At 44.3% G+C, this 27846-nt stretch overlaps 3 protein-coding genes and 1 long non-coding RNA gene across 13 annotated transcripts; 1 reads left to right on the forward strand and 3 right to left on the reverse strand.

Annotated features, from left to right (window-relative positions):
- The first annotated feature begins 43 nt into the window (after positions 1-43).
- On the forward strand, positions 44-24892 carry LOC105686562 (SUN domain-containing ossification factor). 6 transcript variants are annotated; one of them, XM_048653391.1, is made up of 15 exons: positions 44-394; positions 767-977; positions 1675-1799; positions 7375-7997; positions 8112-9580; positions 9687-10046; positions 10124-13218; positions 19350-19630; positions 19787-20090; positions 21804-21960; positions 22107-22410; positions 22474-22609; positions 22704-23173; positions 23268-23593; positions 23657-24892. In XM_048653391.1, the coding sequence occupies exons 1-7, from the start codon at positions 336-338 to the stop codon at positions 11480-11482; spliced, it is 4206 nt and encodes a 1401-aa protein (XP_048509348.1). In that variant the 5' UTR covers positions 44-335; the 3' UTR covers positions 11483-13218; positions 19350-19630; positions 19787-20090; positions 21804-21960; positions 22107-22410; positions 22474-22609; positions 22704-23173; positions 23268-23593; positions 23657-24892. The 6 variants fall into 6 exon arrangements, with proteins under 6 accessions (XP_048509348.1, XP_048509347.1, XP_048509349.1 ...); XM_048653390.1 differs by having other exon boundaries at positions 22034-22410; positions 23268-24892; XM_048653392.1 differs by having other exon boundaries at positions 22046-22410; positions 23268-24892.
- On the reverse strand, positions 1534-3089 carry LOC125500412. Its single transcript, XR_007277792.1, has 2 exons — positions 2701-3089; positions 1534-2617 (listed from the first exon to the last, which is right to left on the reverse strand). It is a non-coding gene; the product is annotated as an uncharacterized LOC125500412 (long non-coding RNA).
- Positions 4984-7058, reverse strand: LOC105686564. Its single transcript, XM_012401500.3, has 3 exons — positions 5837-7058; positions 5574-5741; positions 4984-5477 (listed from the first exon to the last, which is right to left on the reverse strand). Exons 1-3 carry the CDS (start codon positions 5924-5926, stop codon positions 5271-5273), a joined length of 465 nt encoding a protein of 154 aa, XP_012256923.1. The 5' UTR covers positions 5927-7058; the 3' UTR covers positions 4984-5270.
- On the reverse strand, positions 15276-27757 carry LOC105686565 (leucine-rich repeat and calponin homology domain-containing protein). Of its 5 annotated transcripts, none has more exons than XM_012401504.3 (13): positions 27305-27756; positions 22400-22544; positions 22085-22317; positions 21835-21971; positions 21451-21666; positions 21192-21365; positions 20991-21109; positions 20603-20749; positions 20001-20416; positions 19707-19858; positions 19481-19618; positions 19325-19402; positions 15276-16061 (listed from the first exon to the last, which is right to left on the reverse strand). In XM_012401504.3, exons 1-13 carry the CDS (start codon positions 27477-27479, stop codon positions 15900-15902), a joined length of 2292 nt encoding a protein of 763 aa, XP_012256927.2. In that variant the 5' UTR covers positions 27480-27756; the 3' UTR covers positions 15276-15899. The 5 variants fall into 5 exon arrangements, with proteins under 5 accessions (XP_012256927.2, XP_012256925.1, XP_012256924.1 ...); XM_012401502.3 differs by lacking the exon at positions 15276-16061 and adding an exon at positions 16184-18606 and having other exon boundaries at positions 21201-21365; XM_012401501.3 differs by lacking the exon at positions 15276-16061 and adding an exon at positions 16184-18606.
- Positions 27758-27846: the final 89 nt, after the last annotated feature.

Genomic DNA, 27846 nt, shown 5'->3' on the forward strand with positions numbered 1-27846 from the left:
TCATATCATGGTGATTTTCAACTATTTTTTGTGAAAATTTATCGAAAATTCACAAAAGATGTGTGATTTCGAGTGTCGAGGTGCCGTTAGCAAAAGGGATTTTCGAAATTGGGATAGCTGAGGAATTACTTTCGTGTTGTAGAGGCCAGGTCGTGAACATAATTGAAAAGGTCGTTCCTTTTGATTTCATCTTATTGCCCTACCGGAAGTTTTTTAGTACACGTCAGGCTTCCGAAAATGGATGTTCGTCGGCCGTGATTTTGAAACGCGTTAGACGCCAATTGAATGTTTTCATCTGAATGAAACGATTGTGGTGTCATGACAATTAATTTAAAATGAAGTTGTGTCTTTCCTATGTGTATTGGACGCTGCTTCTCATCTCCGTAGTATCTAGGTAACTGTTTTTGATCATGTTTTTCACTCTTGTTGATGTTTCTCATGTATTTACGCAAGGTCATTTCAATATAATATTTATCCTAACATAGGTCTCTCATCTTTGTCTGTCTCAAAATTGCGTTTGGACAACGTTCAGTTTTTGCACTTACGAAATTTCATTCATTGCCACGACACGCTGACTCGTCACATGATCATTATCTCGTTCAAAAAGAGCATTGAGCCATCGGTCGTCCTCACACCACACGTCAAGTCATAACCTCGATATTATGAATATCTAAATTCCGAACCCTCTGACATGAAACCCAACTAATTATTTTTCGTGGTAATTTATCAGCCTGGTAACTCCCTATGTTTCATTTTCCTTTTTCAGTGGGCTGCTGTTCTTAATAGTCGCTTCCGAAGGACTGAAGGTGTCTGAGGATGCCACTAGCAGTCGTAAAAAAGCTCACTTAGAAATTTCATCCAATATTACCATCGACAAAAGCAGCGAAGGGCTTCCTGATCCGTCAATCGAATTTCAGAATCAAATTGAACATCCAGATTTGATCGAAAAGAACACAGATCCTGTCCAAAATGAAGAGGTATAGCAGTATATTTAACTATGTCTAGAATCCAATGATATCTGCAGCTTTTCCTATACCTGGAAGGCAATCAAGTCTCTGAAACCAGATGGCTACTAAAGTTCCAATAAAACACTGGAAGTCATCTAAATCCACATTGGCTAACTGCTTAATGAGTTTACCAGAATCGTCATTTACCAAGTGTTTCAATCAAAATTGCTAACTAATCATGACGTAATCAACATATTATCGCATCAGTAGGAAATAACCAACGGCTTTCCATGTGGAAAACACATTAATTCCACAATTGCTACAGAACTCACAATTAGTACAGATAGAGGATAAAACTCTGCTTTGTTCACCCGGCGAGTTCATTAATCACTGATTCTGAGATAAGTTATCCAAACTCCTAGGGGATCTACGTGATGACTTACTTATCTGAAGAGAGTAAACAAAATACGCTCTACTTATTGCTAGTCATACATTATCTGGATCTATCTCAATGTCCGTTGATACATAATATAATTTGAATATAACAACCATCGCCGTTGTGTAATGAAGACTAACAAACCTTTATCCTCTGTTTTAAAATAGATTTATTTTTACAAATCCCACAAATTTTGGTAACGAAATCTCTTCAGATTATTCGGCAACATCTGTTCAGGCATATTGGTTACATGGTATAACGATCAATGCTAGAACTATTGTTTTTTTACAGGAAGGAACCATCTCCACGGAGTCAAACACTTCTGAGAGGATATCCGAAGAGGAAACAGAGGGGGAACTACCTGGCCTGGAGTTGTTGAGCGAGGGGTTGACGCAGCAGCCAAATCTCTCGCAAGGGTGAGTTCAATTGAATTCCTGCATCTAAGATAGATGAGTTATGATCAGGGCATCTGGATACTCTCAGAGGTTTCGAATCAGTGAATGTTTCACCTACAAGGATGAGGTATCCCGTGTATGGTATCACCGGTGACGTGACATTAACGTTCCTTATGTGAACGAAATGATGAAGGTCTCGCTCAGCCATTCATGTCTCAAGTTCCAACCGTCTCGGAAATGAGTACATAGGTACGTACGTGCAATATGTAGTTGTACGCGTTACCTCCGTGAAATTTAATGCTCGATTTTTTTCCTACATCTCGCTTATCACGGACTTAACTTGTTTCGGCCTCGATTCTTCCCGGCAAAAACCCTTGGTATTGCTTACCGGAAAGGTAAAAGATGACGTATGCAACGTCGTCGCCGTTCCTGGTAAGACGCTGATGAATTTGCAATGCGAGCACAGGGAAGAGGCGGCAGGTATTTGATCGAGGATGTGGTGACCGTTGACCACACTTTTCCGGACTACGTTCTCTTATCAGCTATACGACACACTATCGACGCGTCAATGATCCCTGCACGCGCCCGTACATCGATATCACCGTATCGTTAGACTTACGAAGCCCGGCAACACATGTTTATCCTATCAATTATTATTATAAATATCTTCGCGCGTTGACACCAGAAATGCGCTTCTGGATTCTGTATTATTACCCTCCTCGTGATCGAAAGTGGTTTGACCGTGATCGTGGGCGTGCGGGGCTTCGCTTTGGAATTTATTTTCACGTGACCCTTGCCACGTTGCGAGACTCGTTTAATCCGGATGGAAACACGAGACGCTAAAAGATCGTTGAAAAAAATCAAAGAACAAGTTATAATCGTCGTCCGATAATCGTAACTCTAGATGTGTCGTATCGTTTACTTCTCTCCGTCTCTCGTTTCGCCCACTGGATTCATTGATAAGGCGATCGTCGGGGGTGTGGGAGGGAGATGAATGAGCACTTCGTATCGGCGTGCCGTCCTCCGTCTCGTTTGCGATAGCCTTGTCTTATCTCTGGCTTCCGCTGTTTCGCGGCGTACGACGAACGTCGCCTTCGGTGTATCGAGATTCGGCGTGCGAATGGACATCCGCTTGTCAGCCTCGCACACGATGCCAATTTCCTTCCAGCATACGTAATTACGGAGACGATAGATATCCCCTCGCTGTTAATCACCACGCGTACGTTGTATGTACCTGCTACGGAGGCGACGCGTGCGCGACGAAAGAGGGCGGGTGGCTGCAGCGGGTGGGAGGCAACGATCCCAGAATCGAAACCGATAGTTGCAGCCCGTCGACGCCGGACGACCGTGACGGGGCATCGATAACGCGTCGCGACGCCCTGCAGGGCGATTCCGCCTCCCAAAAGCCCGTGTACATGTGTTCATCTCGTTACTTCTTCTCGTTCTCCGATTTCAAAAATTCGTTACGGTCCTCTTCGAAGAAATTTGGAAGAAATAAAAAATAAGGGACCCCCGATCGTCGTCGGGGAAACCACCCTTCGCGTGAAACATCGTGTTCAGTTATAACGTGCTCTCGCTATACGTCGTACGAGTACAACGTAACGTTGACGTGTAATCGAAATAAAAATCTACATCCATATTTCTAGAAGACTAGCGACGAGCAAAAGTATTCTATAAATTCTACCCCGCAGAAACGTGTTCTTTTCGTTCGTCGGTCGACCACGGTTTGACCCCGCAACGAAAATATATGTACACACATATGTTTGTCTCTTGTCGAAAAAATATATTTCCCCAAGGTAAAAAAAACAATTTCCGTCTCACTATATTTTGTCAAGAATAGGCCGAAGGGTAGAATTTACGTTTTTCTTGTCTCTTCGTTGGCGATTTACCGTACCTTAGAAATTGTTGCGGTAGGTATCACGGTCGCGAAGAACCCCTCGTTGCTATTATACCTATACTTTCGTAAAACGTGATTGACAGACGATGTAAACAAAGTGATTAAACGAGTGACGCCCGCACGTGCTCCGCGAGTCATTATCGGTTATCGATGACTCAGATCTTTTAGTGCTACACTTGCAATTCTGAACTAGCAAGGGGTGGATATCCAACCGCCCGACCGTGTGTCTGACGAGTTACTTTGCACCACACGTGTTCGATTTCACAAATTTTTTTTTCTTCCCGGTGTTTGAAGATAATACGAAACGAATGGTACCGCGAAAAGAGCGACGGTTGCCTCGGATAATGAGAGAAAAAGAAAACGGAGAGAATGAAAAAAAAAGAACAAAAACAAATTTGATGAAGATAAAAAAAAATAAAATACTTCGGTAAACAATTCTGACCGGCCTTCGGTGTGAATTTAATAATAACTTCGTTTGTAGAAACGAATACATTTGTTTTAGCTGTTTTTATGTGCCGAAGAAAACGGTCAACCTATTTTCCCCAAGGCGTTCGTATATATTCGAGTAAAATTACTCAGCTGGTTTTTCACGTCTTCGCACTTCCACCGCGAAACATTCAGCATTCGTCAAACGACGAAGAGTTTTCGATATTCTCGCGATTGCTACCTTATATACATACATCGAGACTACCTGAGTCTTATACTAGCGAAATACTCGGGCGTAATTAGTACCTGCAGATATATGTATAGGATTCGAATAAGTCCGACACGTAAACGCGTGCCATCGACTAGGCGCCGGGCGTCGCACTTGTTCTAATATTAGCGCCCCGGCAAGTACCGCACACGACACGATCGTGTCAACCGCGTTGAACCGTGTCGCTGACATCCATTTCACATCACCGAATTCACTCGATTTTTCACGCAAACGTAAATACGTTCGAGCCATCAGACGTCATGTTTGTTTTTCCATATCCACCACCCCGTACAACTGGGACAATATGTATTTCGATCGACAGGTGGTCAAACATTATATACGCTGTAAAATATTAGCACATGATCGTTATCGTTGTTATAATTCAGTTTATTAAAAGGTCTGTTACTATTTCAAATGTATATATATATATTTATACGCAGATCGAGTATCGATGAAAGATACGGAAAGGAGGGGAGAGGTAGTAATACGAGTATCCTAAGAAAACGACGTAAGCGAGTGTGAATGAGAGAGTAGAAGGAACGTCGAGGAACTTTGGCATAATTCGTGTCTGTTTTTTTTCTATTTTTCATTTTTCTGTTACCCGCGTTTAGAGGATAACTTCAATGATTGCCTCGCATAGAGCTGTAATACCTGTACATGCGGCTGTCTATTTACGATCGCTGTTAGTATCTCGAGTTGCGTAACGAATCCCGCAGTCGACCCCTTCGCGTTTGTGTTTACATTTTTTTATTCGCTCGCAAGTACGGCGTGTATTTTATGGTTTCACGCTCGCATCTTCGATAATATGCAATTTACGGTATCGCTGCGTCGGCTCTCCTCCTCCTCCTCCTCCTCTTCCTCGACGTCCTGTCCTTAATGTAACGAAGATAAACGGGTCGGGTCATGCGACGTATTTGTTCGTAACGATAGCGTCGATCAGGAATACGAGGGCTGCCAGAAGAGCGAATACTCCGCTGGCGGCCATCTGATCGGAGTACTGCTTGTAGTATTGGGATATCATGTTTCCGTAAAGTTTACTCCAGTCGTGGATCAGAACGATACCCGCGGCGCAGCAGAGAATAGCACCGGTTACGGAGAACACCATCGACTGTCGGGGATGAGAAAAAAATTTAACAGAGAGAGACGGAGGTAAAAATGATCGTTCGAACTCCCGTACGCGTCGAGGTGCGCTCAGATTACTCACCATTCTTTTCGGTTGACGCTCGCCGATCAGGTAGCAGAGTATCAAAATCGCGTTTATCAAAATGTAACCGCACAGAGACACGTAAACAATAGCGGCGTGGTTCGGGTCGGCCTGCATCCGGCTGTTGAATGGATCGACGATCAAGCCAACCGTCACCACGCAGATTATCTGCGGATCAGACGTGCGAATTAATGGTCAGGTTCGGGCTTCTCAGAGTCAGGAGATCAGGGTTGCATAATTGCCGTTGTCATTGGGATACCTACGAGTTCGATAACTTTGCAAAAGAACGGAGCCTCGTTGACGATGTTCTTCAAACGCGAGGTAACGTTGCTCGCTGCACTTCTGTCCCCCATTCTTCTCAGTTTTTCTCTATCGTTCTTCGGTAGTTGAAAATTGATACTCGGTACCTTATCCGGCTACTTATTTTCGTCGCACCGATTTATCCGGCTTCCAACGTCGCGGCCTCCGAATTCACCACTGAATTTTCTCTACGCTGCATCTTTCGCCGCTCCCCCGTAAATCCCCACCGTTTTTACGGAGTAATGAAGTCACTTGATTCTCCTAATTGCGAGATATTTCTGAGTCTGTTCTCAACACGCCTACCCTCATCGCGACGTTTCAATAGTCGGTGGCAGATATAACGTCGTATTACCAATTCGCATTCCGTACGTGAAGAGTACAAATGAAAATTTAGAACCTTTCGCAACACCTACGTTAATCAGCGCGATACTTCATTCGAGGAAAGTAATCTACATCTTTTAAAGCCTCCGGCTTATATGCGCCGTCTGAATGAAAATTGTAATCTCCATGTGGACTCATTTCTTCAGCTGCGGTGATCAAACGTGAAATATTATTTCGACGTTTTTGAACAGTTATCGGCAAAATATAGACCGCGAAACCAGCGTCACGAAGGCGATAAATGAGACCTGCAGCTGCCACGCTCGATCAAATCACACGTATTAATCTTTACGACGGTCTTTAATTTACTGTCGTAATTTATAAGCGGCGAGAAAAATAAAATACCAATTGAAGTACAGTACGTGGTGAATATTCGCGTCGTTGTAACATACGTTCCGTTTAACGATGTACGTACACGTCTAGTCGGCGGGGTTTACCCTTGATAGAAAAAAATTTGTGTCACCGATCTACCGTCGGGCGATCGATTATCCGGATCGAGATCGGCGAAGGTTTGTGAAAACTTGAATCTCGCAAAGAGCCGACCTACATACAGATGCATATACGCTCTGCAAGTTTTCGCAGATCTTCACCTATCTCGTAGTCGGAGAAACGCCTGGCGAAATTAACGGTGTAGCACGCGTGATTATCGTATACCGTCAATTGAACGTTATACGTACGTACGTTCGGATGACGAGGATTGAATTTCGACTAGTTGAACGAGTCGTGGGATAAAAAAACGATGCGCGTCCTCGCGGTCACGTAACAGCGCAGTGTTCGGATATATCCCCGCGCTGTGGATGCGACAACTCGTTGAAGTGATCGGCTGGTACTATCAACACCGGAACTAAAAATAAACAAGCTCGTAACAATGGTTAAGATATCGAGTGATTCGGGCTCCGTGAAATGGGCCGACGATACCCCCGGTCAATTACTCCACGCGGCTGGACTTTACCTCGGGGTCGTGGCCCTCCTCTGGTGTTTTCCCGGGAGGCTCAATCATCGGTGAGAATTAGATCGAATCGATCGATCGCCCTGCGAATTAATCCTCCGGTATCTTCGGTCTACTTTAACGTTTTTTCCCACAACTGATCGGCTCTTTTTTTTTTTGATTGTTGTTATCCAGAGTGCCGGAGACCGATCAAGCGGTGGTTCTGACGCTTGTCGACGCCGCGGCGGCGGAGTTGCACAATTTGGCCGAACCGAGGATATCGCTCGACAATAACAAGGGTAGCAAATCGGTCGTTGGCAACCTGACCTTGACCCTGAGCGGTTCGACGCGGTTAGTCGATCCAACGCAGATGCCATCGCCGTCGAGACTTCCGGTACTGGCGCACCTGGAACCGGACGAGCGCGTAGAAATTTCTGACAATCAAACGACCGAGTATGAACCGCGTGAAGAAGACGCCCTCGCCGGTACGATTCTCCCCGAGGTCAACGACGTCGAAGTCGTGGTCGTCAGAGCCGATCAGAGTGGCGGGAGCATGGACGCCCCGAGTAGCGGCGTGATCGTAGGGGAAGAAAGCGTTGACTCCGGGGAACTTTTGCTGAACACGGAAGGGGTCGAAGCATCATCTGCAGGCCTACCTGGAAACGAAGCTAGGGTCAGCCTCGCCGGGGGAACCGCCGAAGATCCAGGCGTGATACTCGATGTTCTTGTCACCACACCGGGAACCGATCCCCACGAAGATATACCGTCGTTCAGCGAATGGGCGCAGAAGAGGCTCGAAGAAGCTGAAAAAAAGAAAAGTAAGAACGGATGAGAAATATTTAAAAACTGCCGACGAATTTTCTGGCTTTCTCTTTTAAGATTAGGGGAGCGAACTTCACGGGCGTTTACGCGTCGACTCTTTTTCTTTTCAGCACATCCCAACGCGTCCGCACAAAATCCCGGCGGACCCGGTGGGCGAGGTACGGGGAGCACCAAAGTTAGATCGAAGAATTACGCCTCTCCGGACTGCGGGTCGAAGATTGTGGCGGCTAATCCCGAGGCTGGAAGTGCCAGCAGTGTTCTGAGTTCGTTGAGGGACGAGTATATGCTGAACACCTGCACGTCCAGAGTTTGGTTCGTCGTCGAGCTCTGCGAGGCGATTCAGGCGGAGAAAATTGAATTGGCCAACTTCGAGCTGTTCAGCTCGTCGCCGAAAGACTTTTCCGTGTACGTCGGCGACCGTTTTCCGTCGAGAGATTGGAGTGCCGTCGGTCATTTCACCGCCAAAGACGAACGCGACATTCAGAGTTTCGCTCTCCACCCCCGACTATTTGGAAAGTTCGTCAAAGTTGAGCTGCACTCTCACTATGGATCGGAACACTTTTGCCCGGTCTCCCTCTTCCGAGTTTTTGGCACCAGCGAGTTCGAAGTACTGGAGACCGAGAACCAGATCCAAGAGTCTCTCGAGAACGACGACGAAGACGAGGACGAGGGGGAGGAGCTGCTGTACACGGACACCGGTGATCCTCCTCCGAATTTGTTCGGCAGTGCGCGAGACGCGGTCCTCAGCATAGTGAAAAAGGCTGCCGAAGTCCTCGTCAAGTCCGGCGACAGGGTCAACAATGTCACGAAGATCAGGGACGACGTCGAAAACACCACGTTGAGGAACCCCCTCATGGCGGCGTGCGTAACACCGCGGTACACGATACTGTGCGCCGACTGTAACGAAACCGTGTTCGCGGACGTATTTCGACTGGTTAGTTGCCACGATCATTACCTCGACTCTTTGCTGAAGGTTAATTTCATCAAGGAAACGCTGTCCCGTACCAGCATGTGTCCCTCGCTCGGCGTCGTCACAAGGGCTACGCGAGAGCTTGGAGATGCCGAGGTCACCCGAAATATCCCCGGGGCTAGATTTTTATCCGCAACATTTCCGACGCAGTATATAATTGCTCTGTGCAATATTCTGGCCGCCAAAGAGAGCAGGGTTATCGTCAACGCGAGCTACTACGTTACGGGAAATAATTCCGAGGAAGTGGCCAGTCTGGAAGACGCATTGATAACACCTCCGCAAGGAGTTCTCACAGGTCACGAAGCCTCTGTGTCCTCTATTAATTCCCAGGCTCCGCATTGCCCTTCCGACAGTAATTCCCAACTTTGCAAATCTGGCAACGAATACTCTACCTTAACACCGAACGATGTTGTGCCTTCCTTTGAAAGTTTGGAAACCGTCGTCAAACCGCCGAAGACACCCACGGATAACGACGGATCCAAAGGCGAACAACCCTCTGCCCCCCTGATTGCACCAAGCTGTAGATTCACGGAGGAATCCACCTTTTTTGAAACCTCCACTGCCGATTCTCCATCGCCAAATCACGATGCTACCAACGTTTTCGACAAGGTGAGATAGATTCTAACTTCAGAATGGTTTTAACGCAGCAGGTATCTGTGGACAGGTGATTGTTCATTTGTGAGAGTGATCGATAACCAATTTCTACTGCATTCAGGTTGCGGATAACCTCGGGGTCAAAGGAACTGATTCTGAGACTGCCACTCATACCGTGACGGTTCCTCTGCCAATGGATGGTAATTTGGATATCGCTGAAACAACTGGAGATTTAGACTATGCTGGAACAACGATGCCAGGAGGTGAAGCGGAAGTAGAAGTCGAGAAGGATCAGGAGGGTAAAATATCGCCACAGGACCAGCTCAGCTTCGACACCCTGTTATCGGATCTCAAAGATCTCGACGTGGAATCTGTGACACTGCAGAGTAACCCAACTGCCTCTAGTGCGACTCTTTCCCAACCGGCGCCGTCACCGCAGCAAAAAGAATCGGTTTTCTTAAGGCTTTCTAACAGGATCAAGGTAGAATCCAGTTTCTTTTCTTTTCCTTCAACATTGTGCCACTGTAATGCATTTTTTCTCAACCAACCTCTTTCCAGACTTTGGAGAGAAACATGTCTCTGAGCGGTCAATACCTCGAGGAGTTGAGTAAAAGGTATAAAAAGCAAGTCGAGGAAATGCAGCGGTCGTTAGAGCGGGCAATCACTGCGATGAACGAAGAATCGCGTCGAGGTGAAGAAAGAGAAATCAGAAGACTCGAAGAGATTGTAGATTTGAAGGAGCAGGTGTTGACTTTATCGAGTTCTCTGCACACGCTTTCTAACGAGCGCGAAAGCTGGGGGAGCAAATTCTCACTCATTGGCCAACATTTGATCCTCGTCTGTGTTGAGATAGTGATTGTTCTGACGGTTGTATCCTACTGTCGTCGAAACGTCGATCCAGATGACGATGCTGCAGAATCCACCGAAGAGACTCGGGTTAGCCGGCGAAAAAGTGTCGGAAGTTCAAATGGCTGCGTAGTGACGAAAAAATCGAAAGTACGGCGACCCAGTGAAATTGCCTCCCACATAAGGGGAACGTATAGAGAACTTTTGATCGACGAGTCTGCCACAACGAGTGATGTGGTTAGGAAGGAGAGAAAGAGGAAAAGAAAATCTGATTCCATCGCCAAAGTACCCAGCGTAACCATTTCCAAATTTCCAACGATCAAGCCCCTCCGGAGAGAAAGCCTCCACGTCGTACCCGGTGGAACAAACTTTCCGTCGAGACGGGCCTCGTCGTCGGATGCTCCCTCGAAGTATTCTGACAAAGATTTAGGGGCTCCTGATTCACGTTATCGGCCAGATTCGGCGCCGGAGACTTCGTCCGGATGGTTCAGCGATCAACAGCAATCCGATCGAACTAACAATTCAGTGAATAAGAGTTTCCCTATGCCTCCGTATGTCCCAACCGACTCGGTCGGAACTTCTCAGCCGATACGTGGAATCGAAGATATCACCGAGTCTATGTCATCTTCCGAGGCTGTGACAGGAGTAAAAAGCAAAGCAGCTATCGATCGATCGATATCGCCGTCTAAGGGTAGTGCCGAGAAACTCTTGAAGAATTCAAACCTCTCGACGTATGCTTCCATTAAAACCGCATTGGCTTCTCGAGCCAAGAGATCTTCGTTGAACAATAGCAATGTGTCGGAGGTACCTTCGTCAATCTCACAGTCAGATAATTGGGGGTGGAACTCCGAGCATTCGACAAACAGGTCTAGTCAAGAGGATGAAGAGTCGCCCACAGTATCGATGATCATACCGACAGACTTTCCAAAGCGGCTCAATGGAATATCCCACACGAATGGGGGAGGGGAGGAGAGCGTTGACGCCAGAAGTAGAAGCACTACACCCACTTCGGGTTCTGGTAAAGAAAAAAGAACCTACGGCCTTAAAAAAATGGTAAAGAAACTTTTTTGATTGAACTGAATCGCATCATAATACGTGTCCTTGGGAAAACACACTCAGTTATGATGCATCATCGAAGCCTAAGAACTCGAATGCTGTCGTGAATTGTGAGAATATGTTACGAAAATCGATGGCCTGGGAACGATAATTAATCAAAAGGAATTCACACTGCGTGAGTCGTTTCATAGGTCGTCTAGTTAGGTAGGTTGTACAATTTATTATTAACACTGTGCTCGAGCTATGAGATTCAAATGCTTGTTAACGAGGTTGACTCGTAAGCATTATAACAAATTGAAAATCCTCGTCTTTATTTCAAGTCTGCCATGATAGAAAGTTTTGCTCGGTAAGCAGTTCCTCTTCGTCTAATCCTCTTTGCGGTCATTGAACATTAAAAACACACTATTATTTTCCAAGATTGGTCACCTCAAATAATGAAGTATTGCGTGCTGTGATATGGTAGGCCATTGGAAAAGAGGCTCAATAATGAGGAACAAGCATTGGGAAGAAGATGATAATTGTTAGAAATTCAGAAAAAGTGGTGATCGGCAACTTAACTTTAATTTTCATCAGACAAGTCCCGTTACTTAATCATTGCATTTAAAGATCACCACGTGATATAACGCCTCGATACAAAATATCTCCGACCATGACTAGCGTTTATGGAGTACGTAACGTCACACGTCTTCATTAGTTTTATGAGATGGTTGCTCGTTTTATTCATCAGGAATGATGTACTGTGCGGTAGAATTGCGCGATTTATGTTAGCGTAGTATAACCGCGTAATATTCGTTGACTTTTGTCATGGGTATTTGGAAACCCAAAAATCTTCTAATTGAAAAAAAAATACTTACGTTTTAGTCAGTGACGCTCGTCAGAATACGGCTTTCATCTGCCATCTAGCTTCGACAGTGATTAGCGATAAGGCTTTGAATTTGTCGAAATACAATTGAATTTTGACATTGCAGCGGTGCATTGACAATACCGATGATATGATGTAACGTAGAACTTATCTCCATCTGTCTCGTTACCCACTTGACCGATAACTTTATAAGATGACGTAGTCATGGATGTAAATAGTGACCGACTAGTCCCAGGATGAATAATTGTCATTCTAATTGTAAGATAAGAATAATGATGATGAGAATAATGAAAAAATAATAGCAGCCGTAGTTATGATGCAATAATGACTATCAATGCGGATGTAAATTGTGTAAATATAGTGAGCTATTTAGATGTCACGCCGTTCTGATACACTTATTCAATATTGTCTTGTACTATTTATACATATTATGTTATACCGTTATTTCGTTATATCATGTTACGTTACAATTTAGCCTGCATATTTATATTTACAGGTATTTATTATGCCGAATTTGAGTAATGGATTGCAGGGGCAACTAATTGAAGTTGTCTGATTGTACCAATAATACGTGTGTACGTATGAAAAAAAAAAAAGACTAGATGAAAAAAAAAAATTGAAAGCTATCAAGTGTACTGTTATGTTGCTCACTGACGTTATCGGTGTCGTCGCAACGCGTCGCTCTAATATAGTTTACAATTTACAATCAACAGTTTTAATTTGTATCCGGAAAACGTATGAAATATGTTATCAAGGATGTACGCCTGTGTGTGTGAGTAAAAATAAAGTTGCCAAACAGATAAACGTCCACGGATCACAGCTCAGAGAAGGACTGTCGTGGTCGATCGATATCATAAGTTGAAAAAGGAACACCTACAACATTTGCAAGGTTATAATTTGTCATACACAATTTTTATTTTCAAGTACAATGTCTCTTTTTTTTTGATAATCGGAAGGGTAGAAACAACCATTAATTGACGTTATTGATATCAAACTAACTATCAATTCTGTAGCGATTGTGGCAATACCACAAACTGGGGCAATCATTCCGTTTTCGTTTGCAACATCTTCCTCGTCACTCTTCTTTTCTCAACTTGAATACAAATGATACTTATAATTCTATCGACTTTGGCTACGTGCAAAGCCGATTTGTTCGTTTTAAAACATGACACACCTTCAAAATATGATAATAATGATAACCAATAGCCTTGCATCGGATCGATGGGTCATGAGCTTAACTAAATTCAAACTCGAGATCAACAGATAATTTCTGATATGGTATTAATGATGAACAATAGGGTGGGTTCAAATTTTTTTTTTTTTTATTTTCTTAGCATGGGGGTAGAATTTTTACCTTATAAAAAAAGAAAATCTCTCAAATGTGGATTCGATTTTTGAGCAAAAAATAAATCATTGTTTCAATTGGGTTTAATATGCTTTTCTGACGTATTTTGACCTCAGGAATCCGAATCTGAAAGAAAAATTAATCTATCTTTAAAATTGACAGAGTTATCGCCAATTTTCAGCTTTTCGGGGTCAAAAATAAAAAATTGATTTTTTAGTCTATATTAATGTAATTTGAGCTCAGGAATCCGAATCCGAAAGAAAAATTGATCTATCTTGAAAAATGACCGAGTTATCCTCATTTTTTCGCATTTTTTGGCATAAATTTGAGGATATCTCTAAGGGAAAAAATCGTAGCTCAATTTGGACAACGGATTCGTGTTCCTGAGGTCAAAATACATAAGAAAAGTGCCATACGATCAATTTTAAAAAATAAAAATTTTTTGTCAAAATTTGGAAAAATCGTAAGGGGTACCCCTTGGAAAAATCTCAAATTTTGGCAAAAAATTTTTATTTTTAAAAATTGATCGTATGGCACTTTTCTTATGTATTTTGACCTCAGGAACACGAATCCGTTGTCCAAATTGAGCTACGATTTTTTCCCTTCGAGATATCCTCAAATTTATGCCAAAAAAGGCGATAATTCGGCGATAACTCGGTCATTTTTGAAGATAGATCAATTTCTCTTCCAGATTTGGATTCCTGAGCTCAAATTACATCAATATAGACTAAAAAATCAATTTTTTATTTTTGACCCCAAAAAGCTGAAAATTGGCGATAACTCGGTCAATTTTAGAGATAGATCAATTTTTCTTTCAGATTCGGATTCCTGAGGTCAAAATACGCCAGAAAAGCATATTAAACCCAATTGTAACAATGATTTATTTTTTGCTCAAAATCGATTTTTTTTTTGGTTTTTCAAGAGTAATCTCACGTATAATCGATCGAGTAACCGTCAATTACTCGCTGTTGGGAGCAGAAAATTTAAGACATATCGATTTGTTTTAGTCGTAGACCCATTTTGACTCATCGCATGGGTCAAAATATTCGATTCTTCAATTCACCAGCAAACCCGAGCTTATCTGGAGTCAGGTAGCCACGGGCGCGCGGTTTGTTGTGGGGCGTCACCTCTGCTCAGCCCCGAAGGTGACGTCTCACAACAAAGCGCTACGCTGTAAATTCTGCCTCCGTGGTAAGAAAATAGGCAAAAAAAAAATATTTTCAACCCACCCTAATGAACATATTCTTTCAAGATCAACATGCGTCGCCTAATGTTATACAGTTACAATACAAAACATATCCTAAGTAAGCCCTGGACGCGTTGAGTAAAAGGATGCATATTCATCCACATAGTTGGGCGTATCCACATGAACACTTTTCTCGTACCGAGTTAAACTTATACGTGATACAGGCAGTTTTAATCTCCCAGACGACGTCAGGTTAAAATAGATTAGAACCGAAGAAGGCCAATATTCTGCCTCTACGGCAATATACTAAACTTACATCTTTGGCACAATAAATATATTACCATGCGATTTGTCGCATAAGCCGTTATTAACGTAACACTATCAGTCATCGTAATCAATCGATTCGTGTAATTAGTCTTTCTTTTGAATACTCGCTAGTATTAAAGAAATCGAGATGTTTCTACAGAAACGGAGAGGGTATACGAATGAGAAGAAGTCGTCAAAAGTGCTTGCCTCGCCTCTAGTAAGATCGGAAGCGTCCTTCGTTGTAAGGTTTGATTGAGGCAAAAGTTGTACGAGTATTCAAGTTAGGCATGAACTAATAATTGATTACATCAAACATCATCAGGCACAGCATATATCATTCCAAGTAGATTTCGACGACAGTTTGATCAAGTGGTTACAAATAACATCGGCTTAGCGGAGCACAATTTTTGAGATCCTATGTTACGTATGCCGCAATATTTCTAGTCATACTTATACACGACCCTTGAACTAATTATAAGTACGAGTAAACGCCCGACCGTCATTAGAAAATTGTTTCAGTTAGCGATTTAATAAGCTTTCAAATATCGTTGAATTTCCGAGAATTAAAATCAATATCATTCGATCGATATCGAAACATTTGCATTTCAATAATCAAAGCGAGTTGAACAAGTTCCTCGTGAACTCGTGGAGGAAACTTGTGACATACTTTCCAGTTTCGACTATCTATAAAGCATATACAGTGCTAAATTGTTAGCCTTCGTGAAGTCTTTTGCTAAGCGGTCAAATCGCTAGCTATAATGGGCAGCGTTGCGGAGGACGTGATGTGCAAAGGCGATCTCATTCGGTGGAATCGAAGCAATTCCGCAACCGTCACCGCCACTCTAACGACCCCACGACCACCTTCTAGTACATCGCTAGCACAGCACACCAGATTCTGAAAAACGTGATAAGCGAAAAATTATTCATCGGAGCGAAAAAAATTGAGATCAGTCTCATCCAATCTCATGATTAGAAAACGTGTAAATGATTTCACCTCTGACAATGAGAGCGGTCAAAGTCGGTACAAAATGAATATTTTATTAGCAAATAATATTATTACAAGGGTGTAATCGTATCGCATTCACACAATATGAGATATGTATCAGTACAGTGATGTGATAAAGTACCCATGTATAAAACAGAGCTCGGTACTCTGTACGTCGATCGACTTCGGATCGAACAAATCTCGCAGAAGCAGTGGATAACACCATTCTTATTATACGTGTGATCACAGTCCGCGTGGGACATCAGAAGAAATTATGTCGGGTCGGTGATCGCGCACGTTAATAGGTGTATATTCACGGAATAAATCACGGTTCAAAGCAGATCCTGCAGCTGGACGGTTGGTTAGTGCCAAATTGAATTTTGATCAGTTCCAATGATAAGATATTATCGATATGCACGGTAGAGGAAGTAGTGAATTTCAGTCTCAAGCTGCAGCGTTACAGTGAATACAGTTTATGCAGACAGATAATTTGAGCATCTGTGTTGGGTCAACCGAATCATATACTCGTCGAGTACAGCTGTATATGTATAGGTAGGTGAATAAAAAGGTACACGGTGTATCTATACATCTACCATCCCTTGACAAATCCTTCCAATAGATAAAGAATTTTAAATAAATTAGCAATAAATGCAACGGTCGAAGGCAATAACGCTTATTCTAGCTTCTAACAAAATCCAAGCACCAATCATACATAGTATAAATAATCGTATAGACGTGACAGATGTAGAAAACGAAGCAATGAATATGATTTCACCTCGAACAATCGAGTCGTTCACAATAAATGATATTTTCCTTTGATAAGAACGGTCGTTGAAACCACAAGCTAACGCTACCTTTCAAATCCAGTCTTCCGGTGCATCAATGAGGACCGAATTTTAATAATACTGTTACCACAATTGGAATAATGCATGACATATTGACCATGCATGCGCATATTTAGGCATGAATAAATATTTACAGTTCAAGCACACCCGCGAACTCTGTCGACGTACAAGTTGCTCTCGATCAAACAGCGGATACAATTTTAGAGCCATTTACAAAAAAATAATAAATAAGTCACCCGACTCGCACTCTATTTGACAACTTGTACGTTGATCTGAGTTCGACGAAGCCAAGTATCACTTTATAAAAATAGGAGGCCAGCATAAAATTGCTTTTTTAGACGTAAAAAATAAAATTCTTAAATAGGTAATATTATAGAATGTCCAATGATTTCCAGCAACGTAATAAAAGCAGTTGTGTAAACTGGACATTGTGACTAGATGGAACATTCCTTTGAGACTAGAAACTCTAATGTTCAATGACAACATCGCGTTCGTTTTCCATAGATTTATAATACGAGTTGACATCATTGCACCAAACGTTTCATCATTTCCAAGGTGATAGATTACTATGAAAATATAACTAGCCTCAGCATTCCCTCCCTGAATTAGTTGCGGTATATTAAAAACTACCAAATGTGGTTCACTAATTTGTACAAATACTTTTTGGCTTAGAATATATATGCACCTAAAGATGCGTGTACAAAATTACGAGTTCCATGAAAAATTTCTAATTTTACTTGCAAGATGCATTTATAAAAATGTATGTAAATCCAAAACTATCATCCAATAGGATTGCAATACGATGCAATTTATTCTACGGAAGTAACTGATTCCACGTACCAACTTTTATCCCGCGATCGGACCTCCACAATAAATTGATTAATGCTAAATACCTACAATATGTAACGAATGCTCCTATGCATGGGCATAGTCCTCACATTTATGATTTTTCTGAACGCGTATTTGAGAAAATAAATAAACAGAAACAGGTACGCGGTGACCCTGATCTGTTGTACGCTATTATTTCAAAGGAGCCTTAGAGTATTGGTCGATTATACCGGGTATACTAGTTACCAATATTTGAAGGCATGTGATTACATATTATCATTACAAAGCTAGATTAATTACTGACGAGATAGTTCGCCATGGGAATTACCGCTCCATCGAATAAAGATAATTTGTTTTTTTTTTTATGTTTTATCCCAATGCCAAGACATGTGAATATTAATTATAAGCACCTTTGTTCACTTGTGTACATAATGAGATTACATTGAAGCAGCTCGATATTCTACAAACTACACGGCAGATATCATAGCAAACTATTATAGAGTTTGTTTGCGGCGAAATAAAATTACGTCTCGATTGAAATTTTTTAGAAATGAAAGTTCCTATTCTGGTAAAGGGAATACGTATAATAGCATCAGGGTGGTAATAAAGGTGGCAAAAAGCATCGCGGAGAGGACGTGGTCCTGAATCGTACGAGATGAACCTGCAGGTTCCTTGGAGCCCTCAAATTCAACGAGCGACGATACAAGACGCCCGAGAGCCTCCAGCCCATAGGCGTCCATGTAACCCACGTCCATGATTGCTTCCCCGTCCAACAACACCTCCTGCAACCAACAACCATACTAGTCAGTCCCAGTTCTACCCCTCCCCGACTACCGGATCCCATTCAAATCTAAACCTCATTCAAGTCCTTCTACCTAGCACCTTTTTTTTCCCAATTTCACACAACATTTCTTTGCCTCTCTGAATTCCTTTGAAACAAAGAATCACGAGATCTCTCTAACTCGTCCGTCTCGTTCGTCTTTCAAGTTCACCTAGTCCGTGTGGTAAGCTTAAAGTTCTCAAAAACAAGAAGTTCGCCACCACACCTATCGGGCATAAAATTAATTGCATCTAACACATGCAACTAAAAGTTCGATGCCTGGTTCACCGGCTATCAAACGTCGATTCCGATAACGGTACTAGTAAACGGAATAAGTTATTAAGCTTCACAATTGTCGGCTACAATCGTGTACTAAAAAATGTAAAAAAGTAGGGACTGACTAGCATAAGTTGTTGGATTTTCACGGTTCTCGTACACAAATTATTAAACAACTGATTTGTTCATACCATTCGATAAACTCTTCTTTTTATCTTATTCGCGTGAACAGGCTCGAAAAATGAAAGGGAATCGCTCGGTACATCACTTTTTCTCGCCTACCATCACACACACGTTGCTCAGCATACCGCGCATTCGTTATATAAATTTTGACATAAAGCGGGAAACAATCGCTCCGAATGACCACCAGTATTTATTATTAATGTAAAGGTATTTCATCTTACCTCATCAACTCCGATTTTCCGACAGGCCTCGAGGAAATTGTCCACATTCCGCCTGCACCTCGCCATGGTCAGCTTTGGCTGATAATGAAAAATTAAACAGTTCAACCTCGCCCATTGTGAAAATATTCCTTGTGAAATTTTTACGATTAAACTCACCACTGCAGGGGAAGGAACGTGAATACTAGCGACAGAGCGAGGTCTGACGTGGTTTGCCAAGTGGCAGAGAACAACTCCGTCCGTTAACGCTGGTGCCAGTTCTTCGGGAAGGGCCATCTTCAGCCTGGTCTCTATGTGCTAATTCGCAAGGTGAGTTTATTAATATTATCACTGAATCAAATTGAGCGAAAACAGTTCATCGACTGCCCAATTTATCTTTTCTTACATTTCGCAGCTGTTCGATGAGGTCAGCTTCTTCTTTGGCTCGTTCAAACTCTCTCCTCATAGTGAATGAATATTTTTCAGGCATGTTGCTGTTCCAAGTGACCGAACGTGCCGCTTTCGGACTCCCATTGTTTCTGTTCGGACTCTTGTTACCTGTGGAAAACGTTAGGTAACATGAAGACGTAGGACCCGAGTTACCTCTCGTGAGAAAACAACTCGAATGCGACGTCCGGATCGAATGTTAAAAAATACAGTTCATTGAAACACGCGACTGACATCGGGTGACAATCATTACCATCGACGTATCCCATAGCAGTTTTGACCAGCCTGGGCGTGTGACTGGGACTGGAATTCATTGACGAAATACCGCTTGAAGATTTCACAGGTGAGTTCGGCTTCCTGTAAGCTTGTTCCATTGGTTTCCCATTCTTATTATTATACTCGTTGTTACTGCTCCCGTTGAAGATCCCGCTATTTTGATAATTTATCCGAGAAGGTGTTACTTTTTGTACGGGCCTTTTAAGGGAGTTTTCCTCGGTGAATATTTGCTTATTAGTTTGGGAGTTATCTTTGGTGTGGATGGCAGCGTCTGATTCGTTGCTCTGCGATTCGTTGTTAGATTCATTGCCGGGAGGCATGACCTGCTCACGGAGCCTGTACACGCTCGGACCCTCGTTTACCCTCTGCTGCCTCAGCGCCTCTTTGTATTCTCTGATAATAGAAAAAAAAAAATCATCACCGTTGTTCTTCACCGTCAGGGGGGGAGGGAGTTCTTGCGAATAAAAACGCTAATGAAATACCGACATGATTCAGAGATAGTTAAATTGACGGGAAAGCGTTTCAACGAACGTGACGATCACGTGGCACACAAAAATGGTATCACGCATATGACGTTACCTGTACGTCTGAATGTGATTCAAGGGCCTCTTTTCATCACCGTTGACCTGTGGCGAATTGTTGCCTGTCGTTTGAATGGGTTGCATGGATTGCGAGGTGCCAAGGGGTTGTTGTACGATTTGGGTCAACGGGATACTTTCCAAATGACTGAAAAAACACTCTCAATAGCACTCATGCACGCATGCAAATTGAAAACAAAGAATTCGACGTCCTCCTTGCTGGTATATGTTATTTCGGAAGACCAGATGCCAAGTGTAAATTATTAACATTGAGACAAACCCCAGTGATCGAAAAAGAGAGATAGCGATACTTGTATCGTGGTCTTTCGTGTAATATGAATCAACGAAACCCCAAGGTCGGACAGATCGAAAGTAAAACGATAACGCACCTCGGTGCGTTAGTCGAGATAGGGCAATGAGCAGACGTCAATCTTCTGGGATCCCCAACATTTTCAGGCACGCTGGTATCCAACCTCCTCTTCTCCAGTTGGTCGTGGAGTATCATGGCCTTGAAAAAGAAATAACAAGTTGAAGAAACAAATGGACAGAGCGAAATTTTTTAAAAATTTCAAGGACGAAAATATCTCTACCTTGCCTACCTTTCCAAGCTCATCTTCCAGCGAGGTATGTTCTCCTGGCGAAATAGTACTGGGAGTCGAGGTACCACTGCACGAACCATTTATGCCTGCGTCTCGGGCAGGTAAGGCAATAGAAAGCGGCGAACACTCCTGGCGCCAAGTGCCACGAATATCACCCTCGTGTACCTGCGGAGACAAATGGTGATCAATGGAAGTGTAAAGTAGTGAGTTGGAAGATCAGTAATTTTAATTAACGAGGCGAATGCCTCACCCCAGAATTTATTTCTTGTGACCATCTCTTATCGACTCCATCGCTGGTGCTGTATCCACTGTCGACATTGTGGCGTCTATGAGGCCTTGTGTCGAGAGTGGCATGTCCTCGAGCCTCCAGTGGTCCGCGCCGGGCCCTACCACCTCTGGCTCTCTCGTGCTTTGCGGCCTGTCTTTCCAGATACTTGAAAATGTGGATGCGCCCTCGTGCGCATAACTAAAACATTACAGGCATACATCAGAGATAAATGACAACAGCGTGCCATTCTTGGTAACATGTCTCAAGGCTTATCTCTATAGATAGTGAAAAATAACGAATTGAATATTATGTTTCAATAACAACTCTGGTTACAGTTATCATAATTGAAGAGTGTGGTCGACTTACCGATGCAGGAGGTGAGGTTAAAGGATTCTCGGTGAGGTTGAGGTCGATCAAGCTCTTCATTTTTCTAAGTTCGTTGGGCAGCACAGATATCCTGTTACCACTGATATCAAGTTTCACCAGTCGAAGGTAAGTCAACTCTGTTGCAATATAACAAAGAGTAAATGAATTGATATTTCTGCAAGAGTGAAATAAATTCAAGCTCCAAGACTAGATTTAAAAACCAAAATAAAACACATCGGGCGATGCATACCAATGGGTAGTTGTACCAAAAGATTGCTCCTGAGATCGAGGCTCCTTAGTCTGGGCAAATCGCCGATCCTTGGGGGAAGGGTTGATATTTCATTGCAGCCGGCATCGAGTTCGGCGAGGGCTGACATCCTGCCCAATTCTTCCGGAAGTGAGACCAGTCTGTTGTGCGCTACTAGCAAAGTTTGCAACGGAAGTCTGCATACTTCGCGAGGAAGGGTAGTCAGTTGGTTACGACTAGAGCGAGGGAAGACGAGAGATTAAAGGAACGAACGTCATTTCCGAATCGCGATAATCCAGGGTGAAGAAAAATCGTCACCTTAAGTCCAGGTAAGCGAGGGACTGGAGCATCACAACGGTATCGGGAATCACTCGTATAGCATTGTGATAAAGTTGCAGCTTCTCGAGAAAAGGGTACTCTGTCACCTCTTCCGGTAGTTCTGCAAACCGATTCTTCGACAAATCTGCAATTTTAAAATGGAAAAATGAAGGGTCAGCGATCGCCTCCGTGACTAATACGGTGAACGAAGTACGAGGAATCCGATAATGGCGCAAGTCCTGCAATATTCTAGGCCGAACGTCGTACAATCGCGACCCTGCTCATGCCAATCAATTTCTTACAGGACGCCGACCAGGAGGACCTCCGTGCAGGCAGGCCTGTAATCCTATCGACGTCTGTACAGATATACTTCTGTACGTAGTACGGCACGGCGAACGATCCCCAATTTCTCCGTAGCAACAACAGCTGTGGGGGTGAGAAGGTGCTACAAGGGTGATAGACGAGCGAAAAGGGCGAGACGGTGAAACTCGTGAATGAGGCGTGCGAGCCACGTGCCTGTCTCGTGGGGTAGGAACTCGGTGCTCAGCTGCTACCGGCGCCGAATTTCCCGATCGATGAGCTCCTGCGAAACTCGGGGGGGGGGGGGGCGTTCCTCGCAACGGAGAAAAAGATAAACGACACCGGAACGGAAAGGAAAATCATCTCATTTTCAATTCGTACGTCGCTCGCAGCCTCTACAGCGGCACGGCCTTCTTCTACGTGTTATTTGCGCTAATTGGACGTATTGAATTAGAGGCATTACGCACATGGAAGGTGAATATAATTCGCGGGAGCCTGACGTCTTGCGTTGGACGTGCATGCGACTAGATATGTGGCGTGCAACGGTTGATACGATCAAAAATTACAGGTATCACGAGTACAGCCGCCGCGGATGTTTTCGTATTTTCAACGTACGTGAAAGCTAGACGTGGGGGAGGATAAGCGAGCGTTCGAATATCGCAGGGGAGAACATTAGCGGGGTTCTCGCCCCAAGGTCGAGGTCCTCGTCGTGCATTCGCCGATCAATGCGTGCGGAAAAACGACGAAATAAACGGCGCGGGGAAGGAGAACCGACGCGGTTTCTGGTGCACAATGTGCACGTACGACACGAACGAACGTCGTACAATCGCAACGTCTAAGACGACGACGACGACGATATCCGTATAGAAACGAGCCACCGCGTATCTCCGGCAGGTGCGTCGTTTCCATCAGCTTAAAATTAACGATGATGATAATAACGAAAAATTAATGCGCCAGTTAACATGCGAAAGATGCGATCGGTTCCTCGGATCGCATGCCAGTCGCGTCGAGCTGGCGCGTCCGCACCGGAAGTCGGTCGCGGTCTTGCGACACACAGGCGCTGGTACACGGTCCGAGCTTACGCAGGTCCCGAGGATGTGGTGAAGCGAACTCCAGAGAACCCGAGGCATTCCCGGTTCGCAAGATCCTCGACGATCGAGGTATATTCCAGCGAACTATGAATTTTCTATAGGCGAGCGTGAACGACGTTCGATCGCATCGGATCCCGAGGCAAAGACTGTTTTTTTTACCTCCTCTCACCTCTCGGCGACCGACGAACGAATGCGAATAGGCCGTCTTTCTTACGTTCGTTTAACTTACTATCCGACAATGAAGACATAATTATCCACCGCGAAGATTAAATTGAGGGTACGCGCATAACACGTGACAGAGTCAGCTGCGGGATTCCTACTGGGTCATCCAGTGATTAGGGTCAAATTAACTCGTTCCCATGATTACTCGTGTAACATGTTGTTGTTGTTTTGATCCGTTGAACACGTCGCTCCACGCTACATACCACCAGGGCCATGCGGCGCTCAATCTCGGCGAGGAAAAAGTTCGACCATTCAACGAAGCAAAATTTATCGAAGGGGATGAAATACACACGCCTGACAAAAACAATGGCACGAGGGTAAGAGGTGGAGGTGGCAGGCACGCCCGACACTTGACGTACGTTTCATCTCTTTCTCTCCTCAGGAAATGTATCGCTCTCTTTATACCAGGCGTTAACGTCAAACACGTGTGCGGCCGAAAACTGTGGGGCCAAAAAGATCAAGTGAAACAAATCTACCGCCGGATCAAAAAGAGGACGAATAAACGGGGAGAGGCGGCGTGAAAATCGAGGAGCTGAAGAGAAATATCGGACGAACGCACGTTACTGTAGTTTCGATCCGAAGGTGTGGTCCTCCATAAATCCGCGAGTCGATTAATTAATCAATTAGACCTTACGTGACATTTAGGTGAGGTAGACGTGTACATGTTAGACCGAAAGGTTCGTCAGATAAGGGCCCATCCCTCCTCAACAAACACCGAATCTATTCGCCAATTATTAATTAATTACGAATGGATGAAATCGCCGGTTGGCCGGTTCGGTCGTAAATTCGTGACACTTCGAGTACCATGAGCAACGTCCCTGTGTCTCTTTTGCAGCGTGCAGTAGGAAAAACGATGATAAGAAGAAGAATAAAAAGAAAAGAAGAAAAAAGGGAATCCATCGCGGTAAGCCCCGTGACGTTGACTCGCCCGGCTAATAATAAACTCCGCGGGTGCAGAAGCGAAACGTGAAACACACTCACCGTGTGTACGTTTACACACACGGAGAGATGTCGGATGAGAGCGGATTATAAAGTGCACTCGGCCGAACGCAGGAGGTCGGGGAACGTCGAGAAATATATGTATGTACTTTTGACGTCATATCGACGTACATTAGCCACGATTGCGGAAAATACAGGACGATCGAGCGGTGCGGTGCGAAATATCGATTCGAAGTCGAGGGGAGACTCGTCAGTTGCATACGTCGAATAGTCCGCCGAATATTTCCTCGGGCTAAATTACGAGAAAACGGAGCGGCACCCTCCCCCCGAGTTCGCGTTGCACGTTGGATCGTTGTTGCGGGTAATACGAGGGGATATGTATTTTGTATTGACCCAATGTTGCGCTTTCGCTTTCCCCGAGCGATCGCGTGGTGCACGTGTAACGTGGGAGCGCGCGGCTATCTTTAGCTGCACATGCAGCCCGCCGATGCATGTGTAACGTGCAACGTTATACGTATACTTATAAAACTTCGAGCGCGGTGGAACAACCCCGACTCTGTGACGGAAGAAGCGATCCGCGATTATTTTCGCTTCCACGGACGAGGAGGTCGTTCATCGACGCGAAAATTGCAGGTATACATACGATACGCGTCCGTGAATCGAGAGGTGGGCGAGCTGACTTAGTTTTCGAACGGTTTCGAGGAACCCCGTAGAAAAGCAGAGGCGAGTAACGGGCGAGCGGTGCACCCTGCGACGAGTCGGAGTGTAATTTAAAGGGAGGGTGGGAGTGGGGTGCGAATGTTCTGCAGCGAGGGAGAGACCGGCAACCTGACGCGTGCAGTCGACCCTCTTTGCAGCAAGGTCTGAGGGGATCGACGACTCAATCATCGGAGGCAGCTGAGAGAAAGGCGCATTTTTCGCCTCGACGAAATACGATTTCGTACCACCCGAGGCGAGGGATTTTTTTTACCCAAGCATTCTCGTTTTTTCAGAGGCTCATGCGGTACCGCGCGCTGCGTGTTGCAATTTTCGGAAAATCTCGCTGCTTTTTCTCCACCAAGATGTAGGAGAAAGTAGTTCAAGAGATGGAAATTTGTACCTGCGTGCAGTTATAGTTTGAACGTGAACAAAAAGCGCTACCCGTTAAGAGGGGTTGAACGAGAGTAAAGAAAATTTCTTGGCAAAGCGAATCGTTCGCATTGCCAAGCCGCGATGCCAATTTCGCGAAGGTGTACAGCCGCCAGGTTCGAAGGACCTATTAGATTAATGCGACCAGCGTATTTCGGATTTGGTTTGACATCGAGTTTATTATACATACGATATCGACTCGGCACGTAATTCCCGCAAAGTGTTGCGATAAAATGGATGTCTAAAATAAGAGAGAGAGAGGACCGAAAAGTAGGTCGGTATTATTCTGCTCGTACACGACCGGTGGGCGTAAAATGTGAAAGAACTTGTCCTCGCGTTAGCAGGCGATATTTTGATTATCGGTGCGTGGAAGGAATCCCCGGGGCGATACGTCGAGTGCGGCGCAACGGAAGTGAACAAGATTAAAAACTATTGACGATAAACATACGAGAGAAACAATTTATGTCTACAACGCTGAAACATTTTGTCACGCAGATTCTATTATGAAAAATAACTGAATGAATTCATGGGACGACATAAAGTTCTTCTTTCAGGAAAAATTCTGAAACCATCGAGTCCAACTCTGAATTCGAAGAAAGCATATACTCGTTATCGCGCACGGTGACTGCATAGGTTCACGAAATCGGCTCCGCTGATCGGAATGCTGATATCTGTAATCGACTCTGTTTAATAATTCAAATCACGGCAGGATACGCGACGCGTACAGTATTTTCAGTGAGCACCCTGACGAGCTGCGTCGCCTGTAACACGGACTTCGAGAATGCCCCGTTTGGAAAATTGGGAAGAAAATAGAAACGCATGTAAATGCATAGGTTGTTTGGAGGCAATCGATCACGGCGTGTCGTCTACAGGGCTTGCGAATGTCGGCTTGTATCGATTTTTTTTTCATGGGTTGCGTAGGCAGGAGATTCCACGGGTGAACGGAGTCGGGGAAGTGGATAGACTTCGATGGACGGACAAAGGAAGATAAGAGTATAATTGACATAATAGGACACGGCGCATGGGTGTGACATAAACAAATAGCCGAAGTTGAACCCAGACGCGAGCTACGAATTCCTTGGAACGAACTACGTATTGCAGCGGTATCGCAATCGAGGAGACACGACGTGTGATAAATGAGACATAACTCGCTTCTGGTTCGAAGGAACAGCTCTCCGAATGAAAGGAGGAAAATAATCGGCACGTATCGATAAATCCGACATACCTGCGGTAACGGTGTCGCACAAGTTGTACTTGACACCGGTTTTCGGGAACTCCTTGAGCTTGCGCCCGCTGAGTTTGAGCTCGCCACTCAGGTGGGCCTCTTCCAAAATCCGCTCCAAGGAGCGGGTCAACTGTTTTTGTATATGACCACTCATATTCGACGCGACCATCGCCATGTTACATCGTTGGCTTTCAAGGTACAGGCTAAAAACGCACCGCACCCTCAACACCACCGTAGGACGGACGTGGACCGACTGGAACCACCACAGGAACCGATCGCTGTCGAGTCATTACTCGAGTTTACACGAAGAGTCACTCAACTAGGACTACAAAGTAGCGATTAGCACAAACAACTGATGCATCAGCGTAGTAAAGCTCGCGAGCGCTCGTACAAACCAACGCGAACCGTCCACACGACCGTCACTACCTCAAAAAAGATCCTCGCCAAACCACGTCGAGGGCACCAAGAGGACACTAGACTGTCCTTTAACAAACAAAAATGGTGTCATATGCCGCCATCTCTCATGTTACCGTTACACTGCT

Source organism: Athalia rosae, chromosome 3 (genome assembly GCF_917208135.1).
Source record: "Athalia rosae chromosome 3, iyAthRosa1.1, whole genome shotgun sequence".
Taxonomy (NCBI): Eukaryota; Metazoa; Arthropoda; class Insecta; order Hymenoptera; family Athaliidae; genus Athalia; species Athalia rosae.

Bases quoted from the DNA above. Each gene is read 5' to 3' on its own strand.
- LOC105686562 (XM_048653390.1), top strand. From the start codon at position 336: ATGAAGTTGTGTCTTTCCTATGTGTATTGGACGCTGCTTCTCATCTCC. The intron at 1,800-7,374 runs GTGAGTTCAATT...GTTGTTATCCAG, and splicing joins CAGCCAAATCTCTCGCAAGG to AGTGCCGGAGACCGATCAAG. The intron at 10,047-10,123 runs GTAGAATCCAGT...ACCTCTTTCCAG, and splicing joins GGCTTTCTAACAGGATCAAG to ACTTTGGAGAGAAACATGTC.
- LOC105686564 (XM_012401500.3), bottom strand. From the start codon at position 5,926: ATGGGGGACAGAAGTGCAGCGAGCAACGTTACCTCGCGTTTGAAGAAC. The intron at 5,742-5,836 runs GTAGGTATCCCA...TCTGATCCGCAG, and splicing joins TTTGCAAAGTTATCGAACTC to ATAATCTGCGTGGTGACGGT. The intron at 5,478-5,573 runs GTGAGTAATCTG...CATCCCCGACAG, and splicing joins AGCGTCAACCGAAAAGAATG to TCGATGGTGTTCTCCGTAAC.
- LOC105686565 (XM_012401501.3), bottom strand. From the start codon at position 27,479: ATGGCGATGGTCGCGTCGAATATGAGTGGTCATATACAAAAACAGTTG. The intron at 19,619-19,706 runs GTAAGAAAAGAT...CTTGCGAATTAG, and splicing joins TCATCGAACAGCTGCGAAAT to CACATAGAGACCAGGCTGAA. The intron at 18,607-19,324 runs GTAAGATGAAAT...TGTTGGTTGCAG, and splicing joins GGAAAATCGGAGTTGATGAG to GAGGTGTTGTTGGACGGGGA.